Source organism: Bactrocera dorsalis, chromosome 1 (genome assembly GCF_023373825.1).
Source record: "Bactrocera dorsalis isolate Fly_Bdor chromosome 1, ASM2337382v1, whole genome shotgun sequence".
NCBI classification, from domain to species: Eukaryota; Metazoa; Arthropoda; class Insecta; order Diptera; family Tephritidae; genus Bactrocera; species Bactrocera dorsalis.
Window position 1 is genome coordinate 96,012,140 of NC_064303.1, and position 21,437 is coordinate 96,033,576.

Consider the following 21,437-nt stretch of genomic DNA (forward strand, 5'->3'; position numbering starts at 1 on the left):
ACAAAAACTATAAAAATACAAAATATAATAAAGTTGCAAAAATACCGATTATATATATATGTAAATAAACAAATTGTTGTAATAAAATAATTTCGCTATTCAAGAAAACTAAATAATTTCAAAAAACCTAAAAAAAAAATATATTTTGAAAAAAAAAATTAAATTAAAAAAATAATACAAAATGAGAATTAAATTTTAAAAATTAAAATTAAGAATAAAATAACAAAAATAATTATAAAAATTAAAAGAAAAAATTTTAAAATGTAAAATTCCAAATCTAAAGATAATAAAAAAATACAACAAATAATATTTTATAAAATTAACTAAAAAAATAAAGTAAAAAGAAACGAACTTTTAATGGTAAAAGTAATAAATTTATGCGCAAAAGGAGTAATTAATAGAAACAAACGAAAATAAATAAAACACAAAACAAACTTAAAGAAAAATTTAAAAAAAAATTCAAAAAAAATTAAAAAAACTTAAATAAAAAAAATTAAAATAAAAATAAAATAAAAATAAAATAAATAAAAATAAAATAAAAAACATTACTATAACAAAAATAAAAAGAAATTAAAAATACATATTATATAACAATTAAAAAAATGTAAAAAAAAAATAAAAAATAATAAAATAAAAATTCTGAAATATTTTTAACAGTTAACAAATAATGTCTACAAAAAGAAAAAAGAAGAATTAAAAAAATAAAAACCAATCTGTTTCTTAACCAAAAAAATTTCACAATTCGTAAGCCTGCTGGCAGCTTTGCTTTTATGAATGAATATTTCAGTCAAATGCGAAATTCAGCTACAACCAGCAAATATACATACATACATACACAAAATTACACTATTAATACGAGTACGTGCATGATTCGCTTGTAAATACACGTAAATAGGTGAATAAGCACCTAAAGTGGCATTGAGGGCTGCTGCCGAAGAGGAAATCAGGTTTTGCCGACACCATAAACTTGAACGAATTGCAATTTAAGACTTCGCACACAAACATACATATTTACATATGCACACGAGACGTACATACATATGTAGCGCGCTTGGCCATTGACTGTCAACCCACTAAAATAATGTTTTTTTTTTGTTCGAAAAAAATATCGATGAAATACAAGCAGGATACACAGTGGCGCAGAACTAAGCCTCAAACGCGCGCTCGTCATCAATGGAACTTACGTCAGCGAGTAGCGGTATATGCAAAAAAAAATCTACAAACTCAAGCATGGCCGAGCTTAGACAAATTTAGTAAAGCTACTCGAGCGTAAAAAGTTCTGAGACAGTTGTCAGCCTCCTCACGTCCCACTATATATATTGGCTCCAACCTACTTGGGGTATGACCGCCTGTGCTTGCGTACCCACAAAAGCTACTCATAGGATTGGCGCAAAGCGTCTGTCAGTTTGTCAGCTGTCTTTGGTGCCTACATATGAGTACATATTTACATATGTGTTTGTAGTTTGCGAGTTGCCGGCTGCTGCTTGTTGTCTTGTTGACAGTCAGTAGTCAAAATCTAGACACATACATATGTACTTAACTGCGCGCCTGCTCGCCAGTCCGCTCGTTGTCTACCAGTGTGTAGTGTGACTACTTACCAATATTTATTAGCACTGTTTTGTTGACTAATGTTATGGTTGCTCGTTTGCCCATTCATGGCGCTGACAATTTTGTTTCGTTTCCATTCGCACATTGTTGTTGCGGACTTTTTTTTCTTAATTTTCATTTTTGTTGCTCAGCTAATTTTATATGAAAAAAATATTTCAAAAATAAAATAAATAAAAAATACTTCAAAAATAAAAAAAAATTAAAAAAAAAAATATTTCACAAATACAAAAACAATTTCACAAAATCTCCTACACATTTTTTACCATTTCGTTATTCTTCGTTCAGCATCTTCGGCATTTCAGCGTTATTAGCCACTAAATGTGTTAAAATGTAACGGTTAAGTGATACTAAAATATTTTAACTGCTCTGTCGTGGCTGAAGTCATGCTCGTTGCTACATTCGTAAGTGATGATTAAGTGACTGCTGTCGCAAGCCACAAAATGAAATGTCTGACGAAGTAGTAATAGCTGGGTACAAAGTATATGAAAATACCAGTTTTTATTAGCATATTTTGTTGTTTTAATAGTTAAGATATACGCTGCTATTTAATAAGCAATTTTAATTGGTGGAAAATTTATATGCAAATGACACACCCTGTAAAAATTATAATCACTGTAATTTTATTAGATTTTAAATAGTCTACAAATGGTGGAAATACTAAGAAAGCTGTGAAGCTTAAAGAATAACAAGCAACATTTACCTTTCTAGAAGAAAATATTGTTAGATTTCATTTCGGGTGACTTGTGGTCCATTAACTTTTGCTTTAAAATAATTTTATGTTAATATAAACTTTCTAAAAGCAAAAATTAAAAAATAAAAAATATTATTTGGCACCTTTTCATTCATATTCAAAATTCGATTTATAATTCTCAAACGGTTTATGTAACTCAGTTAATAAAGAAAAGTGGCAAAAAGAAAAATTAACTTGTTACTACTAGAAACTGGCTAAAATAATAAATATAATCCCTTTCATTCATACATAAAATTTGATTTATAATTCTCAAATGGTTTATGTAATTAATTTAATAAGGGAAAAGTGGCGACTAGAAAAATTAACTTGTTACTACAGGAAACTGGTTGAAATTGGGTACTTATTTCAACAGTATAAATATTAAACGGAGTACGCAAACATTTTAAGATAGTCCTCAGAGCAAGTTTGAGTAATAGAAAATTCCATAAATTATAACCAGGTAGCAACAGGGTCTCTGACAAGGTTGTTGCTGTTTTTGTAGGCACAAAAAATATTTTTCAAATAATTGTGAGCCCAACACGGTGTTTTACAGTCTTTGGCCGGAGTCAGGGGAGTAAAAACAAAGCAAAAGTGGCTAGCGAATCAACTTTTTAGGAGATTTTACAAGAGATAGAGAAAGAGAATGTTGGAAATTGCATACTCCACTATAACTTGTCTACAGCTGGACCGATCGGGTTGAATTCTTCTCACAACCTTGGATACAATATTCGTGAGGTAATGTTAGAATTTAAGTCACTTTGAAGTTTAAATTGAAAACAAACCGTTTTTGGAAACCTTTTGGCAAAACTTTTGTCGGCTCCCAAATACTCTGTTTTTGAGTCCCTGAGCAAAATTTCTATGGTTGGACCGATTGACTTGAAATTTTCTCACGACCTACTAGGATGTATTTCTGGGGTAATGATGGGAAGAATGAGATCTCGACATTAATTGCAATATTTAAAGCCAATCTGAAGTGTACATTTTTCCACAAAAGACCAATTTTTCCTTTGGAAGTTATTTCGTCAAAAATCAAAAATTTGGTTAGGGCTTCGATCAGTGCATGTATTCGCTTATAATAATACCACATATTTTAATTTTTGGATATGAAATTATTTTAAGCAGTAAAATCTTCCACACCGCCATACAACTTTTTCTGAGGTTCTGTTGTTCTTGTTGTAAAAATCCAGGTCCTTCCGATTACGTAGGCCCGAATGTCGTAAGAACGGTTTTCGTATGTTCCTGGAGTTCGGCTACGGGATAAACGGAATACAAAATTTTTCCGATTAACCGATACTGAACTTGAGTTCTCAAGTTTAGCTCGATGAACTGCCTCGCGACGGAATTCTGAGACTTCTTTTTCATTTATCCCAGTCATTCCATAGAAAAGTTGTCTTCCTGTCTGCACTGCTAAACATAAAGTTCTCGCATTGCTCCAAATATCAAACATTTCCGATAGTCGTTAAACAACTTACTCAATGAATCATCGCCGCAATCACATCCAATTAAGTTAACAGTTCATTTTAGTGGATTGACACCACTAAACACTAATTGTGTGCGAAATTCGAGAGTGACATTTGCTTATGAATGAACAAATTGAAAGCGAACAAATGGCGCTTGTACGAGTAGTTACAGCAAATCTTTCTATTACATTTTTGCAATGTGTGAAAATTCAAGTGGGTTTGATAGCGAGTCGCAGACGTTATGATGATGTGGGCAGCTCATGAGGGAATATGAATTAATCTAGAGCAAATATTAAGCACGCTGAAGATCATTCATGAAAACCTTAGAGGCGGCTGTAACGGCTTGAAACCGCTTGTAACTGGCGCGCAAACTGTGTTAAGCTAACAAAATATTACAAATTTACATATGTATGAATTAAATGCTCGCCAGTTGACATTTTTAATAAATCACTTCTGTGTACATTAATTTCTCACACAGAGTTGCTCAGTTCAAATGTAAATTTGCGCATTTTGTCATTAGGAACAATTGAATAATTGCACAACAGACCGAAATAATTGTGTAAGACATGAAAGACGAGACGTACATACAGAGGCTAGCTTAGATGAGTTGAGAAAATGGGTAGCAAAAAATAAGTTGTGGCGAAGAGTTCAAAAAGTCGGCAAGCGGAGGATTTCTATATGTGGAAATGATGTCTAGTTTGCAGCGAAAAATCTAGCAATGATGTAGCGCGGTTAAGTATGGCTTAATTGAAGACGATCGTTAGGCGTTAGTATGGGCATTAGTCAGCGTATAAATTAAGCGATTTCCGCAAGTTACGCTAAGCTTTCATCAACAAGCAGCAAAAAGATGTGCTACATGTATTTCACAAGTGCAGAAATTTCACAAAAAGGAGCAAACGATCTTCGGCCTGACAGAATTATTAAATGAAAAATATTTTGCAAAATATAAAATTAGGAAAAATTAAAAAAAAAAACTGAAGAAAAAACTTTATCTTTCACAAATAAATAAGTATCCATGCAAGATTTTGATTTTTATCGGTTGTTTTGTATGGTAGTTATATGTATACTATAGTATAGTACGATCGGAACAATTTCTTCGGAGATTATACCGTTGATCTTAACGAAAATTCATACCAAATTTTGTGAAGATATTTCGTCAAATTAAAATACTTTCCATACAAGGGCCTGATTTTCATCGGTCGGTTTGTACGGTGGATATATGCTATAGTTGTCCGATCTGAACAATTTCTCACGAGATTGTACCGTTGATTTTAACAATAATTCATACCAAATTTTGTGAAGATAACTTTTCAAATAAAAAAGTTTCCCATACAAGAGCTAGATTTTAATCGATCGGTTTGTATGGCAGCTATAGGCTATAGTAATCCGATCTAATTAGCATATTCGGAGATTGTAGCGTTGCTTTGAAGAACAATCTATGCCCAAATTTGTGAGATATTTCTTCAAATAAAATACTTTTTCATACAAGAACTTGATTCCGATTAATCAGTTTGTACGACAGCTATATGCTATAGTGGTGCGATATCGCCAGTTGTGACAAATGAGCAGGTTTTTGGCGAAAAAAGAACGTGTTCGAAAATTCAGAGCGACACCTCACAAACTTAAGGACTTCTCGTATATACAGAGAACATATCTATAACGACTACGCTCGTCGAATACTGAAAAACTTCGTTGTAAACTTACACTTTTCACGCACAACAACAATAAAATTGCTTAACATCCGCTTTTTACAAAAATCTGCATCGATCAGTATATGTAATCGTCAGTTTGGCCAGCCAAGAACGCTGGAGATAATAGTTCTCTCACTCTTGTTAGGCAGCTATGAGTCAAAGTGATCACTGCATGAAGGAATGCATGGGAAAAAACATCCGTCTCGATGACAGCAGAACATGTTATGCCAAATCATTGCTTTCAACAAAATCACAGTTTGTTGTTGCTTGTTGGCAAGGTGTGAATTGAAATACTTGATAAACGAAAGATATGGAATTGTAATGGCTATTTTGCGGATGCTTTCTGTAACCAAATTACATGTTATTGATTCTATTAAAATTATATTGCGCAATACTTGTAGAACGGAAATATCATTAACACCTTTATATTTATTATATATAGGTACTTTTAGTATAAGTATTGAATAAAAAAGAGGGATGAATGAAATCACAGAACACCATTTTTATTTTTTAGAAAGAAAATTCGGCGATTCTGTGGAAAAATTGGTACATTAGACGGATTCATATTGAAAATTCATTCATAATCGAAATTCGATTTATAATTCTCAAACGGTTTATGTAATACAGTTAATATAGAAATGTTGCGAGCAGAAAGATTAATATACTTCTACCAGAAACTGGCTAAAGTAAGTAGTGCAATAAAGTATAAATATTCAGCTGAGTTGACCGACTCAGTAATCATAACTGTAATTCAACACTATTAAAATAAATTAAATATAAATTTTGATTAAACATGTTGAATCTAAATTATAACCTAAAATCACTGAAAACGTATCGTAAAATAAGAATACAAAAAATTCAAAATTGTATTGAGTATGAGAAATTCAACAAAAAATTTCAAAACTAAATATTCAAAACCAAAAAGAACACACAAAACACCCTTAGCAAAGCAACACACGGAAACAAGATATGATCGCTGATCAATAAGGCAACTCAAGGAGACACTACAGAAGCCGCTAAAAAAAGAAAAATAATAAAATGCTTCGCCTAAAAGGAAAAGCTAAAACTGGAAGGAAGTGCATGAGGAAATATGAAGCAGCAAATAAGAAGGCTTCCTTTTTCTATTCTAAATAACGCACAGAAACACATAAATACTTACATATGTACAGACTTAGGTACGCGTGCGCCCTAATAATAATAAAAAATATACTTTTATCGGCACATATCGAGGTACGCACGTTGCTAAGTACTTCGGAAGACATACATAAGTGAATGCATAGTTCCCCAAAGTATCAGATGACAGCGGCGAACAACTGCCGTTGTGTGCACAATGCAGGGATCAGCGATCTCAAGCAGATCAACGTCTGAGAAAACGGAAGAAAAACCGCGTCAAGCGGGGGAACAGCAGTGGCTGCGAGAAAAAAATATAGAGAGAGCGAAGCAGAGAGCGTACACGTAAATGAGAAAAGCAAACTGTAGGTATGGGAAGGGGGCGATTAGAGCGGCAGAAAGCATGCAACTGCATAAAACCTGAGAAAAAAATATAAAAATAAAATTAAAAAAAAATAAAAGCAATAACGAAAACTGTCATCTGTCAGTTTGGATTTTCATAAGCGACCGAAGAAGTGGGAACAAATTTTTATTTGTATTTTTTTTTACTGCTAGGCACAACAGTATGGAATTCTTGAGACTTCAAGATCACTTTATGCACAAACATACCGACGATACACGTTTGTGTATAAGCCCGACACACATATTTTTGGGCTCAGCTGCTGCTCATGTTAATGAGAAAAAAGTAATAAAAACACAACAACACCAACAACAACAACAAGTCATGAGAAAGAAATATTCAGAAGAAAAAAAAGCAACAAACCAAGAATGGACACAGGGCATATAATTTGAACGTGTACATGATCTAGGGATGAATGAATGCCAAGAGGCGTCAGCAGACGTCTGCTCTGGCTGTAGCATCTGTGCATTGGCGGCCACCAACACACACACACACATATGTATATACAGATGAAGACACATACATTTTTGGACAAGTAGTACGTATTGTTGTTGCTGCCATACATACATATGTATGTATGTACACATTGGTATGGTGTCCCGAAACGTGTTTGCCAACGCCAGCGATACCTTCAGCACTTATTCTGTACTTGTCAACACACACAAACACACACACTTACAACACAGACTCCGGTTAAATAGCGCACATGCAACGGGCATCGCCACTGGCTGTTGGTGCTGCAGGGCAGTGGCGGCGTCCAGATTGTTAGCATTTAACTTAGTTTTTACACCGAGATTTCTACTGTGATTATTACCGTCTGCAGCGCTGTAATGCTCAGCAGCACAAATATGCAGTCGCCGACGCAGCCACCGGGCTTGTACTCTTGGCTGGTGGTACACATGCTGTTGTTGGTTTTGTGAGGCTGGTGTTACACATGCTGTTGTTGTTGATGGTGTGGCTGGTGATCTGATTGCTGCGTTTGTCCATCCAGCTAAGTGTGTGTATGCTTTTGGATTTACAGCTGTCGTTAGTGCAACAACAAATACAATGCAGGTGTGTTTGTACGCACATGTCGCTTGCATTGTTGTTGTTGCAATGTAAAGTGGAATTCCAAAGAATTGTTCAACTGCACAAATTATTATGATAAAATGCATGGAGCAAATGAGAGAATTTGTAAATAATCAGGCATTTTGTGAGTTGGTGGCAAATGTGAAATCGGAGTTTATATTGAAAGATATAGCAAAATAAGAAAAACGTTAACGTAAACTGGAACAAAGCTATAATAGCTATAAAGTACGTTTTGATAGCTTAAATGGTATAAAAAGATCTTTATATTGATTTTTAATGATCTGTTTGTATGACAGCTATATGTTCTAGTGGCCCGATCTCAGCAGTTTATTCGGAGATTGTAGCGCTGTCTTGAACGACAAGCTATGCCAAATTTCGTGAATATTTCATGTCAAATAAAAAAGTTTTGCATACAAGAACTTAATATGAATCGGTCGGTTTGTGTAGTAGCTATATGATGTAGTGATGCAATCTGAATAATTTTTTCGGAGATAATGGCTTTGCTTGAGACAATAATCTATGTCAAATTTCGCGAAGATATCTTTTCATATAAAAAAGTTTTTCATACATTAACTTGATATGGATCGGTTAGTTTGTATGGCAGCAATATGTTATAGTGATCCGATCTGAATAATTTTTTCGGAGATAATGGCTTTGCTTGAAACAATAATCTATGTAGAATTTAGTGAAGATATGTTGTCATTTAAACAAGTTTTCCATACATTAACTTGATATGGATCGGTCGGTTTGTATGGCAGCTATATATTGTACTTCTCCAAATCGAATAATAAGTTCAGATATTGTAGACTTTCCTTCTACAATAATCCATGCCAAATTACGTGAAGCTATCTGGTCAAACGGTTTCCATACAAGAACTTGATTTTGGTTGGTCTGTTTGTTTGATGGCTTTATGGTCCGAATTTAACAATTTATTTGTATATTACAGTCTTAACTTGGACAATAATACATGCCAAATTTCGTGAAGCTATCTTATGAAATATTTTTTCTTAGAAAAACCTATTTTGATAGATTAGTTTGGATGGCAGTTATATCCTACAGTACGACAATATCTGCCATGCCGACTATTGAGCTGCTTCTTGTGGAGCATAGAACGTCTACAAAAATTGTGATGAATATCTCAAATCCTGATAACTCAAACTGGACTATTTAGTTAAAATAACCCCTTTACCTGACTAAAGCTGAAATTACTCAAGTGGCAATATCAAAACTTACTCACAAACATAGTTCCACAAACTGAACAGAACAAGAACTTTTTTTTTTGTTGCTAAGAGGTAAGTAATTTTAAAAATTCTAAAAAAGAAATATACAAACTCATGTTTTCGAATATTTATTTTCCCATAAGAATCGCTTTCGACATTACTTTCAAATATTTTTGTTGTTTTTATTGCCATTCTAACCCAAAAATAATGAATTCAGTGACCTATCTTAATTATTTTCAAATTCCCAAACAAAAAAAGTAAGTGTTAATAGGCATATAAAAAATACTCAAACATTACAAATACACACGGGCAAACAAATAATAATAATAATTAGTATTTTTTATGATATTTAACAATGAACTTCATCAGTGAGGAATTTACAAAGATAAAAAAACACGCAAAAGCTAAACAAAACATTTATAATCGGACGATACACGTGGTTTAATAAAAATGCGAAATAAAATTGCAACTTCAAGGCATAAAAAGTAACTACAAAAAATTAGATTAGATTGACGTAAGCGAAAAAGCATTGAAAATACCATAGACCTTTGTGGAACCTACATACATACAAAAATATAATCGCGTATAAATCAAGAATTTCCCAAACAAAATCGATTAAACAAGGAAACACATTAAAATAAAAATAAAAAGTTGTGCAATGTGTGAAAAAATAATAAAATTTAATTTATTAGCCAGTGCAAATAATTTTGTACACAAATAAATGCCGTTAAGACACACACAATTCGCATTTGAATAGTAACTAGTGCAATAAAATAGTAAAAATAATATAAAAAAAGTGGGAAATCGTCAATTGTTTGGGCAAAGGCAGCAAAAAAGTCGCCAAGACAATTCCAGTGAACTTTCGTCCTCAATTCGCTGCAGCAATGGGCACTGCGCTCAGCTGGCATTATTGTTTGAACAAAGTGTCAGGCATTACTTGGCAAGTGGAGCGCAATTTGCTAGTCTCAAGAGTGAATTGGAAAATTGTGCAAAATATACAATATTAAGTTTGGTGGTACATATAAAGATAGTGACATTATATAAATAGAAAGGTAAGAGATAAATGCATTTCAAAAGATTTTTCCCTATAAGTATTGGATAAGCATACAATTTAACAGTTCTTGGTCGTTAGCAATTCAGATAATTGAACCTGATAATCTCCAATTAATAAATAAAGCAAATAATAAAAAATATTTAAATCGAGAGAAAAATCTCTAAAAAATTCATCAAGCAAATATTGAAAAAAAAAATTTACATACACTATAATTACATATATATTATCGAAAAAAATGTGATTGATAATATTTTCATTTATGTTGTTGTTGTTGTAGGGAAAGAAAACATTCCTGAGTAATTTCCAGGAATAATGCCAAATTGGCAGCCCTTGGCTTGATAATATTCCGAGTCCGTTTCGGTTACTTAGACCAGACTGTCGGTCGGTTTTTTATTTATCTATATTATATGCTCTTAATACATAATATATTTCTAACTAGAAAAAACGTTAACTTCGTCTTCAAAGAAGATCCAATACCCTTCCCAGGTGCAGTTCTTATAGCAAAAAAGGGGAAAGATAATATTTATTTTGATTTTGATCAATGTTGCTGTAATTGTAACGACAGAATTGTGCCAGTCCATAGCCCGATAGAAATCAAAATCTAGATTGAGCGGTCTGATTATATTGCAGCAATAAGCTATAGTAGTCCAATTCAAACAATATGTTTGAAGATTGTGCCTTTGGCTTGGACCATAATCCAATACAGAAAATTTCCATACAAAACCTTGACTTAAATCAATCAGTATGACGACTATATGCTATAGAAGTCCGATTTGAGCAATATTTTCAGAGAGTGAAGCCATGTGACATTAGAAATTCAATTTCATTGATTTCAAAGGCTTTCAATTGAATATTTAAAAATTGCACTTTCATATACAAATTAAATATTTAGGAACAATCTTTAGGAGGTTGCTAACCTAAATGAATCAGTTTTAAAAGCGTTTAAAGTTGAGGTTACGAAAACGTGAATAATCGCGTTACTAATTTTTGCCGAATTTTTCAAGATACAAATGCACAAAAAGTGTTGTTTTTCATTTTCCTGCATCAGAGAAAAATACGTAATTTCTCTTCTTTTTTCACGATTTATTCATAATGCGTTACTTGATCACTTAATTCCTATGTACACCACATTTTATATTACTAGACTTCCCGAAAATTGGCCTTCCATATTTTCTTTTCGTACGCTGTGAAAATTGTAGTAATTTTCCGCCCATTTAATACAAATGGCATGCTCATTTTTCTGGTATTATGTGCCAAGTCATTTCTTCAATTGAAAATTATGAAAATTGTTGGCTGATTAGGATTTGCGGGTGGTTAATTTGTACATTTATGCTCAAGAAATACAAAGATTTGCAGCATTTTTCAAGTAAACACGTACTGCTGTCTCGCCACCTACTGTGGCATTCAATCATTGCAAACAGTAAATGCACGTAAACTGTGTGCGGTCTTTAATACAGTAAAGTTCTAAGAAATTAATTGCGGAAAATTTTTTCGCACACACAAAATGCATATGAAAATGTCTGTAAACTCGGTTTGGAAGTTTGGTGAATAATGAGGACTTTTACCTGAGTTGGCAATACGCGTGGGAACAGAAATTAGATGAATTTTTAGGATTTCCCTGTGGTAGTTGGAAAGTGGCGGATTTCAATGTATAATCGCAGATAATAAAAAAAAATTGATTTTAACTACATATATTTAAATAAATATGCACAAGTTTCATCAAAAGTTTAGGCCCAAGCGAAAGATGGGCAGAATATCTTAGATTTATGTATTGTTTTAATTTTATTATATGAAATAAATTAAATATTAAAAAAGACTCACTCGGTATTTTTAACTTATTATCATACAATATGCTTTCACATAATTTTTATTTTTTTGTCTAAGCCCTATTCCACTATAAAAAAATAAGTAGTAAAAAATAAAATAACTAACCTTTAATGCCTTCGAATCATTTGTCAATAATCCACAAATTCTGGTGCCACTGCAAAAGTTCACTGTTTTTTTATGTTGAAACTCAATGTGTGTGTTTTTATCCGAAAACGAAGCAATATGTTTAAACAACACGTTATCCAATTAGGCCACCGGCATCCAACTGACACAACTGTTGAAAAAATCCTTTCAACACCTGAATGCCTGTTCGCTTAGCACTTTGCACTGGAACTGCACGAGCGCTACTCAACAAACACTGTGTGACCGCAGGAATGTGGCGATGCGTCAAATCGGCAAATGTCAAATGCGCGAAACTTGTGATAGGGAACAGCGCGAAAACGCGACGAATAGCATAGAAAGTATTAATACAGTTTTTTTCGATAGAAAGGGTTTTAGGGGGGCGAATAGCGTGCAAATGCAAATATCGGAAGAAGATTGCACGTATTATAATGCTTTTTTTGGATTTGCTTGTTTGCCTGACCGGCGCTTGCGTTGGCAATATTCAAGGCGATGTCGCTCGTGGCGTCGAATCGAAACACACTAGTCGTTTGGAGCGCAATTGCCAAAATACGCCAAAATAACACTTTCCACAAGAAAATCTGTTCAAATTGTGACCACAATAACAACGAAATCGGCAAAATAGCCGCAGCGACGATAACCACGACCACGACGACGACGATGGATAGCACTGCGAAAAACACGAATCAAATGAGCGAATATGAAGAGTTCGCGAGTACGTGTTTTATTTTATTTCTTTTTTTTTGTATTTTTGGTTTCTTTGGAACAAATTTTTCAACGTATGTATATTAATTGTTGCTCCCGTTTATGCTGTTACTTTTGTTATTGTTGGAATCGTTTGACGGATGCGATGAGGTGATATTTTCTGCGCTCACTTTTCTTCTTCACTTTATACTAAGAATTTTCAAATACACACAAACAAAATTTCACGATTTTCATTTCGGATTTTTGCAAAAATAGACGAACTTGTATATTTTATCGTTTTCACAATTTTTCTGCACGTTATGTTACGGCTTTCTTATTCAATGCTTACTTATTTTATTGCAATTCTTTGTAATTTTTACTTCTTTAAGCGTGTGTAGAGTCCAGTATACTGATATAAATGCATATAGTATGTATGTGAATGTACCGAGTGCGGTCAATGCTTCGGCGCCACACTGCACTGCTCATATGCACAGAAACCGCATGAAGCTCCAACAGAAGTAAGAAGCCAAGAATCAGTCAACAATAACAAAAACCAAATACACAAACTCACACGCCAATGTTATAATAGTAGAGGGCCAAAAGCAATACACACACTTGTCTTAAAGCGATTTCTGGCTCTTTAGTGTGTTTGCTGTCTCGGTTGCTCCAGTGCCGCTAGCTGTTTATATTGGTGGTAGTTATGTGCGTTTACTTGCTGCGCCCATTAAAGAAAAACAATACCAAGCAGAAAAAGAAAATTTCTTTGTTTTCTTTTAGACACATTTTTTATCATACATTCGTTCAATGTTACCTTTATGCTTCTGACTTTTCTTTGCTTTAACACAAATTTTTTGTCTGCACATATGAATGAACGTCACAAGAGAGAAAGACACATAAAATCGTTCACGGTAACAAAGGCTGCGACGTTGACGTTGACGTCAACTTTTTGCTGCAAAGCATAGACAGCGTCTTCAAATACTGCTGCTACTACGGCACTGTCGGCAGCGGTAGTCAAAAGGCCAATTGTTAAAATATGAAGCAATCCGTGCAGCAGAGAAGTGTAATACGAAGATGTAATCCAAAAACACTACGAATACGGCCAAAAAGTAGAAGCAGTTAACATAAGCTTGGCATTGTAAAACCGATTGGAAAATTAAATATACAAGAGCAAATAACTTAAGTAGGGCTCGATTAAAGTTTACAGTTTGCGCAGGTTTAATTAAATTCATACAACTATTAATGGTATTTGCGATTAAGCACAAATCTTTTCTTAAATTCGCATTCGTAATTTATATTTTATTTGCACCATTCACTCTTCTTATACGCTACTGTGTTTTTGCTGTTCACTTCCACCAGCAAAGATTCATCGTACGATGGCCGCGCACACACAAATAAAAGGCACTTTTCTACAATTCCAAATTATATTTACTGCTGCGAGTATATATAGCTAGTATTCGTCACTTCTTCACTTATTTTAAGCTTATTCAGACCCGATATTATTCACTGTTTGCGAAATAATTGCAATTTGCAATTCGTATTCATGTGAAATCGTTACTAATAAATTTTTGTATTACTAGAAAGCGTCGAAATGAAATGTATAAAGCGCTGGAACGAAAATACGTGCACACTTTGCTATATTCTAAAACACACTGCGAAAAATAGGAAACATCCACCGTGCACTTGCACCGCAAGCAAATATAAATTCTCTTCTTCTTATTAGCGAACGAAAAATTTCATTCCGTACCTATATAATCGTATGTGCCACTTGGAAATTAATCCAATTTGCATTCTGTGCAGCTGATTGGAAAATATTTTTTGTGAAAATTTAAAATATTAAAAACTATATTCCAATTTAGAAACAATTCGTGACTTTTTTTAATTTTCTTAAATTTTTTATCAATTTTATTACTTATCGAGTGGCATTCTCTCTTTGTATCTTCTTTGCATACTTAATAAATAAACATTTCATTGTGAATGACTGTAGTCATTGGAAAACACATGGCCAATGGTCTAATCAAAACAAACCGCAAATTTGTGAGCAGATCAAATAAATAAGCGCAAATAAGATTATAAATTAAAATTTTCAATGGGTGTGCGAGGACTCACCGGTTATATAGCGCGCCATGCGGAGCAATATCTGCTGCCTTACGAATTACATGATTGCAATCTGGTTATTGATGGCGATAGCTTGTCTTGTAATTTATTCAAAGACGTGTCAGGGAATTGTTCAGCCTTTGGTGGCGACTATGATGATTTCTATCGTGCTGTGGTGGAATTCTTTCAAGTGCTAGCTGAATGCAATATTGAACCTTATGTTCTAATGGATGGTGGCTATGAATATCGCAAATTGCGTACAGTGGGTAAACGGTTGAGAGGAAAAATAGCTATAATCAAACGCATAAATCCTTGTGGCTCCAACACAATATTTCCACTGCTCATGAAAGAAGTATTCGTTGATGCAGTACGCGATTGTGGAGTGTCTGTGATGCGTTGTGTGTTTGAGGCAGATGACGAGTTGGCGACGCTAAGCCGGAAGCTCGGATGCCCAGTGCTTACCTATGATTCTGATTTCTATATATATAACGTGCAATATATACCACTCATTACATTGACAGTAAAGGCGCATACAAAGCGTTTAGATGAAGCAGAAGAGTTGAAGGAAGATACATTGCCCCAACGTAAACTGCGGAAAAACGAAGCCAAACGTGTGGAGAAAATGACAAAGGCAAATCGCATAGTAAGTGAAATTCAGGTGAATAACATCGAAAAACGCGCGCCGAAAAAGGGAAAAACGTACAAATTCTTGGACTGTTGCATATACCGAATTGAGCACTTAATAGCGCGACGATCGCTTTGTAAAGAGAAATTACCACTTTTTGCAGCACTACTAGGCAATGATTACATTGGACGTTCTTGTTTCAAAAACTTCTTCGCCGCAGGAATGGGCAAAGTAGGACGAAGTCGAAAAGTGCAACGTCAACAGAAGAGAATACAAGTAATATTACAGTGGCTGAAGGATGAAACCGTGGAATCGGCACTATCGAAAATATTAAGTCGTTTGCGCAAGGTTAGTACCAATCGATAATTGATTCAAAAACATTTTTATTGTTCCATTCTTTTACAGGTCCAGAGAAAATCTTTGCTGGATCAAATGAATGCAGCAATCAGTGGATATTCAATTGAAAAATGTCACTCCTATGACTTTTTCTTAAAACATTATGATAACGCATTTGTAAGGTACCCGCCAAAGAAGCTGGATGATGACAGTGATGACGTTGTTGATGAAGTGGAAAGCGTTGAAGAAGAACAAGATGATGTCGCAGAAAGTAATGAAGAATGTCCAGAAGATGACAGTGGAGAAGACAGTGATAGTGAAGAGGATTCCGATCTCGAAGAAGGAGACAAAGATGAAGCAATAGAAGGTGGTGAAGATAAGAATAAAGAAGATGAAGATGAAAACGAAGAGGGAGAGGGAGAGGAAGATGAGGAGGATGAATGTGAAGATAAGACAGCAAAATTCCCTACTTGGTTTTTGGAAAAGTTATATCCTGCCCACCTACCACGGTACTTTGTGGATCTCGTACATCTGCGAAAATATATAAACAGTCCACAAATTGAACATTTTCCCTATAACGATTGCAATGAAATTGCATTGCCAATTTTAAGATATATTTTTACATTATTGAATAGTGTAAAAGGTGAGGAAACGCAACCCGCGCTTGACGAGAACGGTGAACCCCTCCCTATTGAGTTTACTTATATGGGTCGAAGACCGCGAGTTACAAATATACATTACACACGCTATGCCATCGAAAGTGAAACGAAATTTGAATTTACACCTGCGCAACCTGAACCTGAACTTTTAAGAAATGTTTTTAAAGGTAAAATGCCTCACTTGGACAGTGAAAAACTGTTTGGAAAAGTGGAAAAACTTCCAAAAGACCTCCAATTATATTTCCTTGCTATCGTTTATTGGCTGCATAAATCTCAAAATTGTGACCTAATACATCTTCATGCTTTAATTATATGTGTGGTTGTACTGCGTACAATCGACTCGAAAATACCCGCCGAACGTGATCTAAAAGAATTCCAGAAGCGTTTTGGCAAAATTGTCAAAAAAGAAAAAATCGTTCGTGAAACTGAAGCGCAAAAAGGTAATCCACGTACGATTAAGGAGCATCTACTCGCGTTACCTATACCGGAACGCATGGAATATATACCAAAATCCGATTGCTACCTCGTGATGGATAATTTACTAAAGCATTTTCATATGCATGAAATTTTTAAAAAGAAGTACGATGCCTATTCGACAATTGTTTTGCATGCCTTCTCAGAACTCCAATCGATTGTTTTCCAGTTGTATGGACTAAACGGTTTGCTTGATTTGCCCTATGAGCAAGCAAAAATGGGCCAACTATTTTGTGGTGTCTTCATTTACAATTTATACGATTTGTTAAAGACGCGTGTTGACATTACATATTATATACAAAACTTTATTTTTCGCGACTCTCAAATGATGTTTGACTTCTACAACTATCTATGGCAATGGTGTGATGAATTTGTGCCGCATTGGAAACGGCCTTCCACACCGACAACTACAACAGTCGTAAATAAGAAAGCTTTGAAAAAGAAACGACAAGCTGCTCGTAAGCTTGCAGCTGCGCAGGAGAATGCGGATCCCAATGCGGATATTGTAGATCGGAGCGGAAGTGATGAGGCTGCAGTTGCGGAAGAAGTGTTCGAAGACTTGAATAACAAGTTTAACACATTCCTTACTGTGAGATAATAGTTGAAGAATTATGGAAATATGTTGTTCATTTATATATGTATGTGTATATAGATAGAAAACCGCGAAAAATAAAAATTATGTTTTTTTATTAACGAAACGGTTTTAAATAAGTTAATTGTTTTTAAATGTCATGAGTAAACTATATTGGTATAAACGCTCTCTATCAAAAACAAAAAAATTGCGATAAAAACAAATAATAATAATAATAATGTCTTAAAATAACTTTTTTAATTCATAAATACTTAAAATAAAATAAACGGCTAACAAAAAATAATTACGTTTAGCCAATTTAGCTTGATTTTTTTTTCTAATAATTTAAAAGTTTTATTGTGAATAAAGCTACATTCACGATAGACTTTTTTCTAAACAATTAATTATTTTAAAGTTTATTTTTAAATTTAATTTATTATCACTATTAATTATCAATTCGCCTTTAGACTTTACAAGAAAAGTTATACAATTATATATATTAATAGGAAAAATTTAATTTGTCTTCTACGTAATCAGTAGCTATCATAGTAGTATTTATAATTTTAAGCATTTGTCCCACCGTGCTCAGTAGGCTTACAATCTGTCGTCACCATTTATTGTGAATGGAATTTTATGTTTCTGTCAAAGAGGAAACAAATCGTCTTTGTTTTGAAACTTTTATTTTCATCGCGTAATGTACAGGTAAAAACGAAAAAAAGGATATAAACTCAGGTACGAAAAACACTGCCGATGATTTCAGCATTTTGTGTAGGTGTCCCAAATACGGATTGTTTGGAAGGAAGTCCGATGATACGACGTGTGTGTTGCTATAGCAAGTAAATATCTGTGCCAAATCAGTAACCAGTTGTATGTAGAAAAAATACAGCTCAAGGGCATACATAACTACGCGGAGTGGGTGACGCACTATAAACGGTTTTATCAACAATATTGTTATTGGTTTTTCAGTAAGTATTTATTACTAAAAGTTACTATAGTTGCCAGTGAAATAGATTTTAATCGTATAATATTTTAAATTTGCTTTCTTGTATTGCGTCTGCAGATTTTCCAAAATTCTACGTTTTTTCGTTGAGCTCTGCTATTTCAGCAGCTGGTGGATTAACCTAATCACTTTCGCATTCAGTGTTTGCCTCATCTGTTGCCTAATAGTGTTAGCAACGGAGTACATTTGGCTGCGGCGGCATCCCGACGAACTGTTCCGAAACAGCGAGAGTGCGTACTACTTGCGTTTGCAGACTATCGCAAAAATAGATCGTCTAGTTGCAATTTATGCTAATGTATCACGCAAAATGGATAGCGTATTCGAAGCATACTTAGGTCCAGATGGCGTATTGGCGGGTGCTGTGGCTGGCGCTGTCGGTGAACCTGATGATATACCAAAAACGAACACCACCGTTTGGGTGTTAGGCAAACGCTACAATGCTATACAAGGTTGTTTTTTTACTACATATAAAGTGAAATTGTTTAAATAACCAAATACAACGTTATTGCAGAACTTGATTTAATACGCCGAGACATACAATCACGTCTATGGTGCACATATCGCCGCGGTTTCGTGCCACTTGGCGCGCCACAATTGACTACCGACAAAGGCTGGGGCTGCACGTTGCGTTGTGGACAAATGATTTTGGCACAGGCCTTAATTGATTTGCATCTTGGCCGCGAATGGTTTTGGACACCAGAGATACGCGATGCAACGTATTTGAAAATAGTCAATAGATTCGAGGATTCACGCAAAAGTTACTTCTCTATACATCAGATTGCTTTAATGGGCGATTCGGAGGATAAAAAAGTTGGCCAGTGGTTTGGCCCGAATACAGTGGCGCAGGTGTTAAAGTGAGTGTTTGGTTTTTGTTTTAAGATTTTAAAAATTTAAATTTTTTTGTTTTGTTTTTCTTTTTTTTTTTAAGAAAACTAGTGCGCTACGACGACTGGTGCTCAATTGTTATACATGTGGCTATGGACAACACAATAGTGACTGACGATATATGTGAGTTTTTTTTTGCTTTATTTGACGCGTTCTAATATTTTGTTTTTGTACCTATAGATTCACTATGCCTTGAAAATCCAAGTAATGATGAAACTTGGAAACCTCTATTACTCATCATTCCACTGCGTTTGGGTCTCAGTGATATAAATCCAATTTATGTGCCAGCATTGAAAATTTGTTTCGAACTGCCTGGCAGTTGTGGCATGATTGGCGGTCGCCCAAATCAAGCGCTTTACTTTGTTGGCTATGTGGACGATGAAGTGTTGTACCTAGATCCGCATACCACACAGCGCTCGGGCTCAGTGGGACAAAAGACTACACAGGATGAGATTGATTTCGATGCCACATTTCATCAACGATATGCTGGACGTATTGGCTTCCAACAGATGGACCCCTCAATGGCGATGGTAAGTTGGGATTTTGAGAAATTTTTTTATTGCTACTAAAAAAAAATTAATTATTAAAATTTTTTTAATTTTTTGAAATTTATCATATTTTGTTGCTTGCAGTGCTTTCTTTGCAAATCTCGCCTGAGTTTCGAAGTTCTCCTGGATAACCTACGTACTAAAGTTTTGGCTGCCTGCACACAACCGCTGCTCGAGATTACAAAGTCGCGCTCAGCGGAATGGGTATCGACCCCGTCGGCAGGTATTGAGTCAAATTTTACTACAATAAATACGGTGGGTTTGGTTAACTGTAACACGTCTACAACCTCAGCCACGGCCGCCTCCAGTGATGCTACCAATAGCAACACACCGCGCACAACTATCGCGAAATCTTTGGGCACTTCTGCACGTGCTACATGCGCAGCAGCAGAGGCGGCAGCAGCCCTAGAAAATTATAAGAATCGTTGCTATCGTACGCTAAGCTCTTGTGATTCTGAAGGTCCTTGAAATTACATACATGCAATTTTACTATAACACTTAACTTTCATTTATCAATACTAACATTTTTTTTCTATAAAATTTATGAAAATTCTGTTTTATGTGATAATAATGTTTTCTATTTCTTTTCACGCAGACTTTGAAAACGTAAATCACATACACGCAACCAGTTTGACGCGCAATGGCCGCGATGTTGACCCTGACGGCGACTCGGATGAAGATTTCGAGATAATTTCATAGTCTAAGGAAAATCGTTATACTAAATAGAAGCAAAACGAATCTTAAAAGTGTCTTTTTCTATAAAAAAAATAACAGTAGTTTGTACTGTATGAAATACAATGCAAGAGAAAGACAGCATTTTAATTTATATATGTAATTAATTTTTATAATTTGCAATACTGTTAGTAATATCCTTTTGATACACTATATAAAAGCACACACTTAACAATGTAAATATACAGCTCCTTATACATATACATATATGTACATATGTATATGCTAACACTAACTTTAAGCCAATGCTTTTTATTTATATTAATAAAAGGAGAACAACAAAGGCGTAAAGCGTGTCACAAAAATTTAGCGAAGGATACTTGCTTTGTTCACAAAGCCAAAAGCTCTGGTACGAAGCAGTGCGGAATGCGACAAATAAGAATTACATAGCGTTAAATAGTGCGGTTTTTCAAATAGTCAATAAAGTAGCATAAATTTTTCATAAACGAAAAAACATACACACACATACATATACAAATGCACACACACGCGCTGGAAAAGTTTCAAATGTGTCGGACACTAAGTGGCAGCCAGTGTACTA

At 34.5% G+C, this 21,437-nt stretch overlaps 3 protein-coding genes across 6 annotated transcripts in view; 2 read left to right on the plus strand and 1 right to left on the minus strand.

Moving 5' to 3' along the window:
- The window catches only part of LOC105228786 (protein Star), a 100,835-nt gene extending 86,201 nt beyond the window's left edge, over window positions 1-14,634 (minus strand). The window contains exon 1 of the mRNA XM_011208757.4: window positions 12,274-14,634. The gene's annotated coding sequence lies outside the window, so the exon portion shown is untranslated. The remainder of the gene's footprint in view (window positions 1-12,273) is intronic.
- Window positions 14,635-14,945: 311 nt separating this feature from the next.
- Window positions 14,946-17,847, plus strand: LOC105228785 (protein asteroid). Its single transcript, XM_011208756.4, has 2 exons — window positions 14,946-16,039; window positions 16,097-17,847. The coding sequence occupies exons 1-2, from the start codon at window positions 15,059-15,061 to the stop codon at window positions 17,756-17,758; spliced, it is 2,643 nt and encodes an 880-aa protein (XP_011207058.2). The 5' UTR covers window positions 14,946-15,058; the 3' UTR covers window positions 17,759-17,847.
- A 478-nt stretch (window positions 17,848-18,325) lies between these two features.
- On the plus strand, window positions 18,326-21,118 carry LOC105228783 (cysteine protease ATG4B). Of its 4 annotated transcripts, none has more exons than XM_011208753.3 (8): window positions 18,326-18,433; window positions 18,492-18,696; window positions 18,792-19,180; window positions 19,243-19,585; window positions 19,660-19,739; window positions 19,797-20,146; window positions 20,249-20,624; window positions 20,760-21,118. In XM_011208753.3, the coding sequence occupies exons 3-8, from the start codon at window positions 19,039-19,041 to the stop codon at window positions 20,861-20,863; spliced, it is 1,395 nt and encodes a 464-aa protein (XP_011207055.2). In that variant the 5' UTR covers window positions 18,326-18,433; window positions 18,492-18,696; window positions 18,792-19,038; the 3' UTR covers window positions 20,864-21,118. The 4 variants fall into 4 exon arrangements, with proteins under 4 accessions (XP_011207055.2, XP_011207056.1, XP_011207054.2 ...); XM_011208754.3 differs by having other exon boundaries at window positions 18,356-18,696; window positions 20,249-20,387; window positions 20,457-20,624; XM_011208752.3 differs by having other exon boundaries at window positions 18,357-18,696.
- Window positions 21,119-21,437: the final 319 nt, after the last annotated feature.

Coding starts and splice junctions, on each gene's coding strand:
- LOC105228785 (XM_011208756.4), top strand. CDS start 15,059: ATGGGTGTGCGAGGACTCACCGGTTATATAGCGCGCCATGCGGAGCAA. Junction 16,040..16,096: donor TATTAAGTCGTTTGCGCAAG/GTTAGTACCAAT, acceptor ATTCTTTTACAG/GTCCAGAGAAAATCTTTGCT.
- LOC105228783 (XM_011208753.3), top strand. CDS start 19,039: ATGGATAGCGTATTCGAAGCATACTTAGGTCCAGATGGCGTATTGGCG. Junction 20,147..20,248: donor TGGACCCCTCAATGGCGATG/GTAAGTTGGGAT, acceptor TGTTGCTTGCAG/TGCTTTCTTTGCAAATCTCG. Junction 20,625..20,759: donor AAGCTCTTGTGATTCTGAAG/GTCCTTGAAATT, acceptor CTTTTCACGCAG/ACTTTGAAAACGTAAATCAC.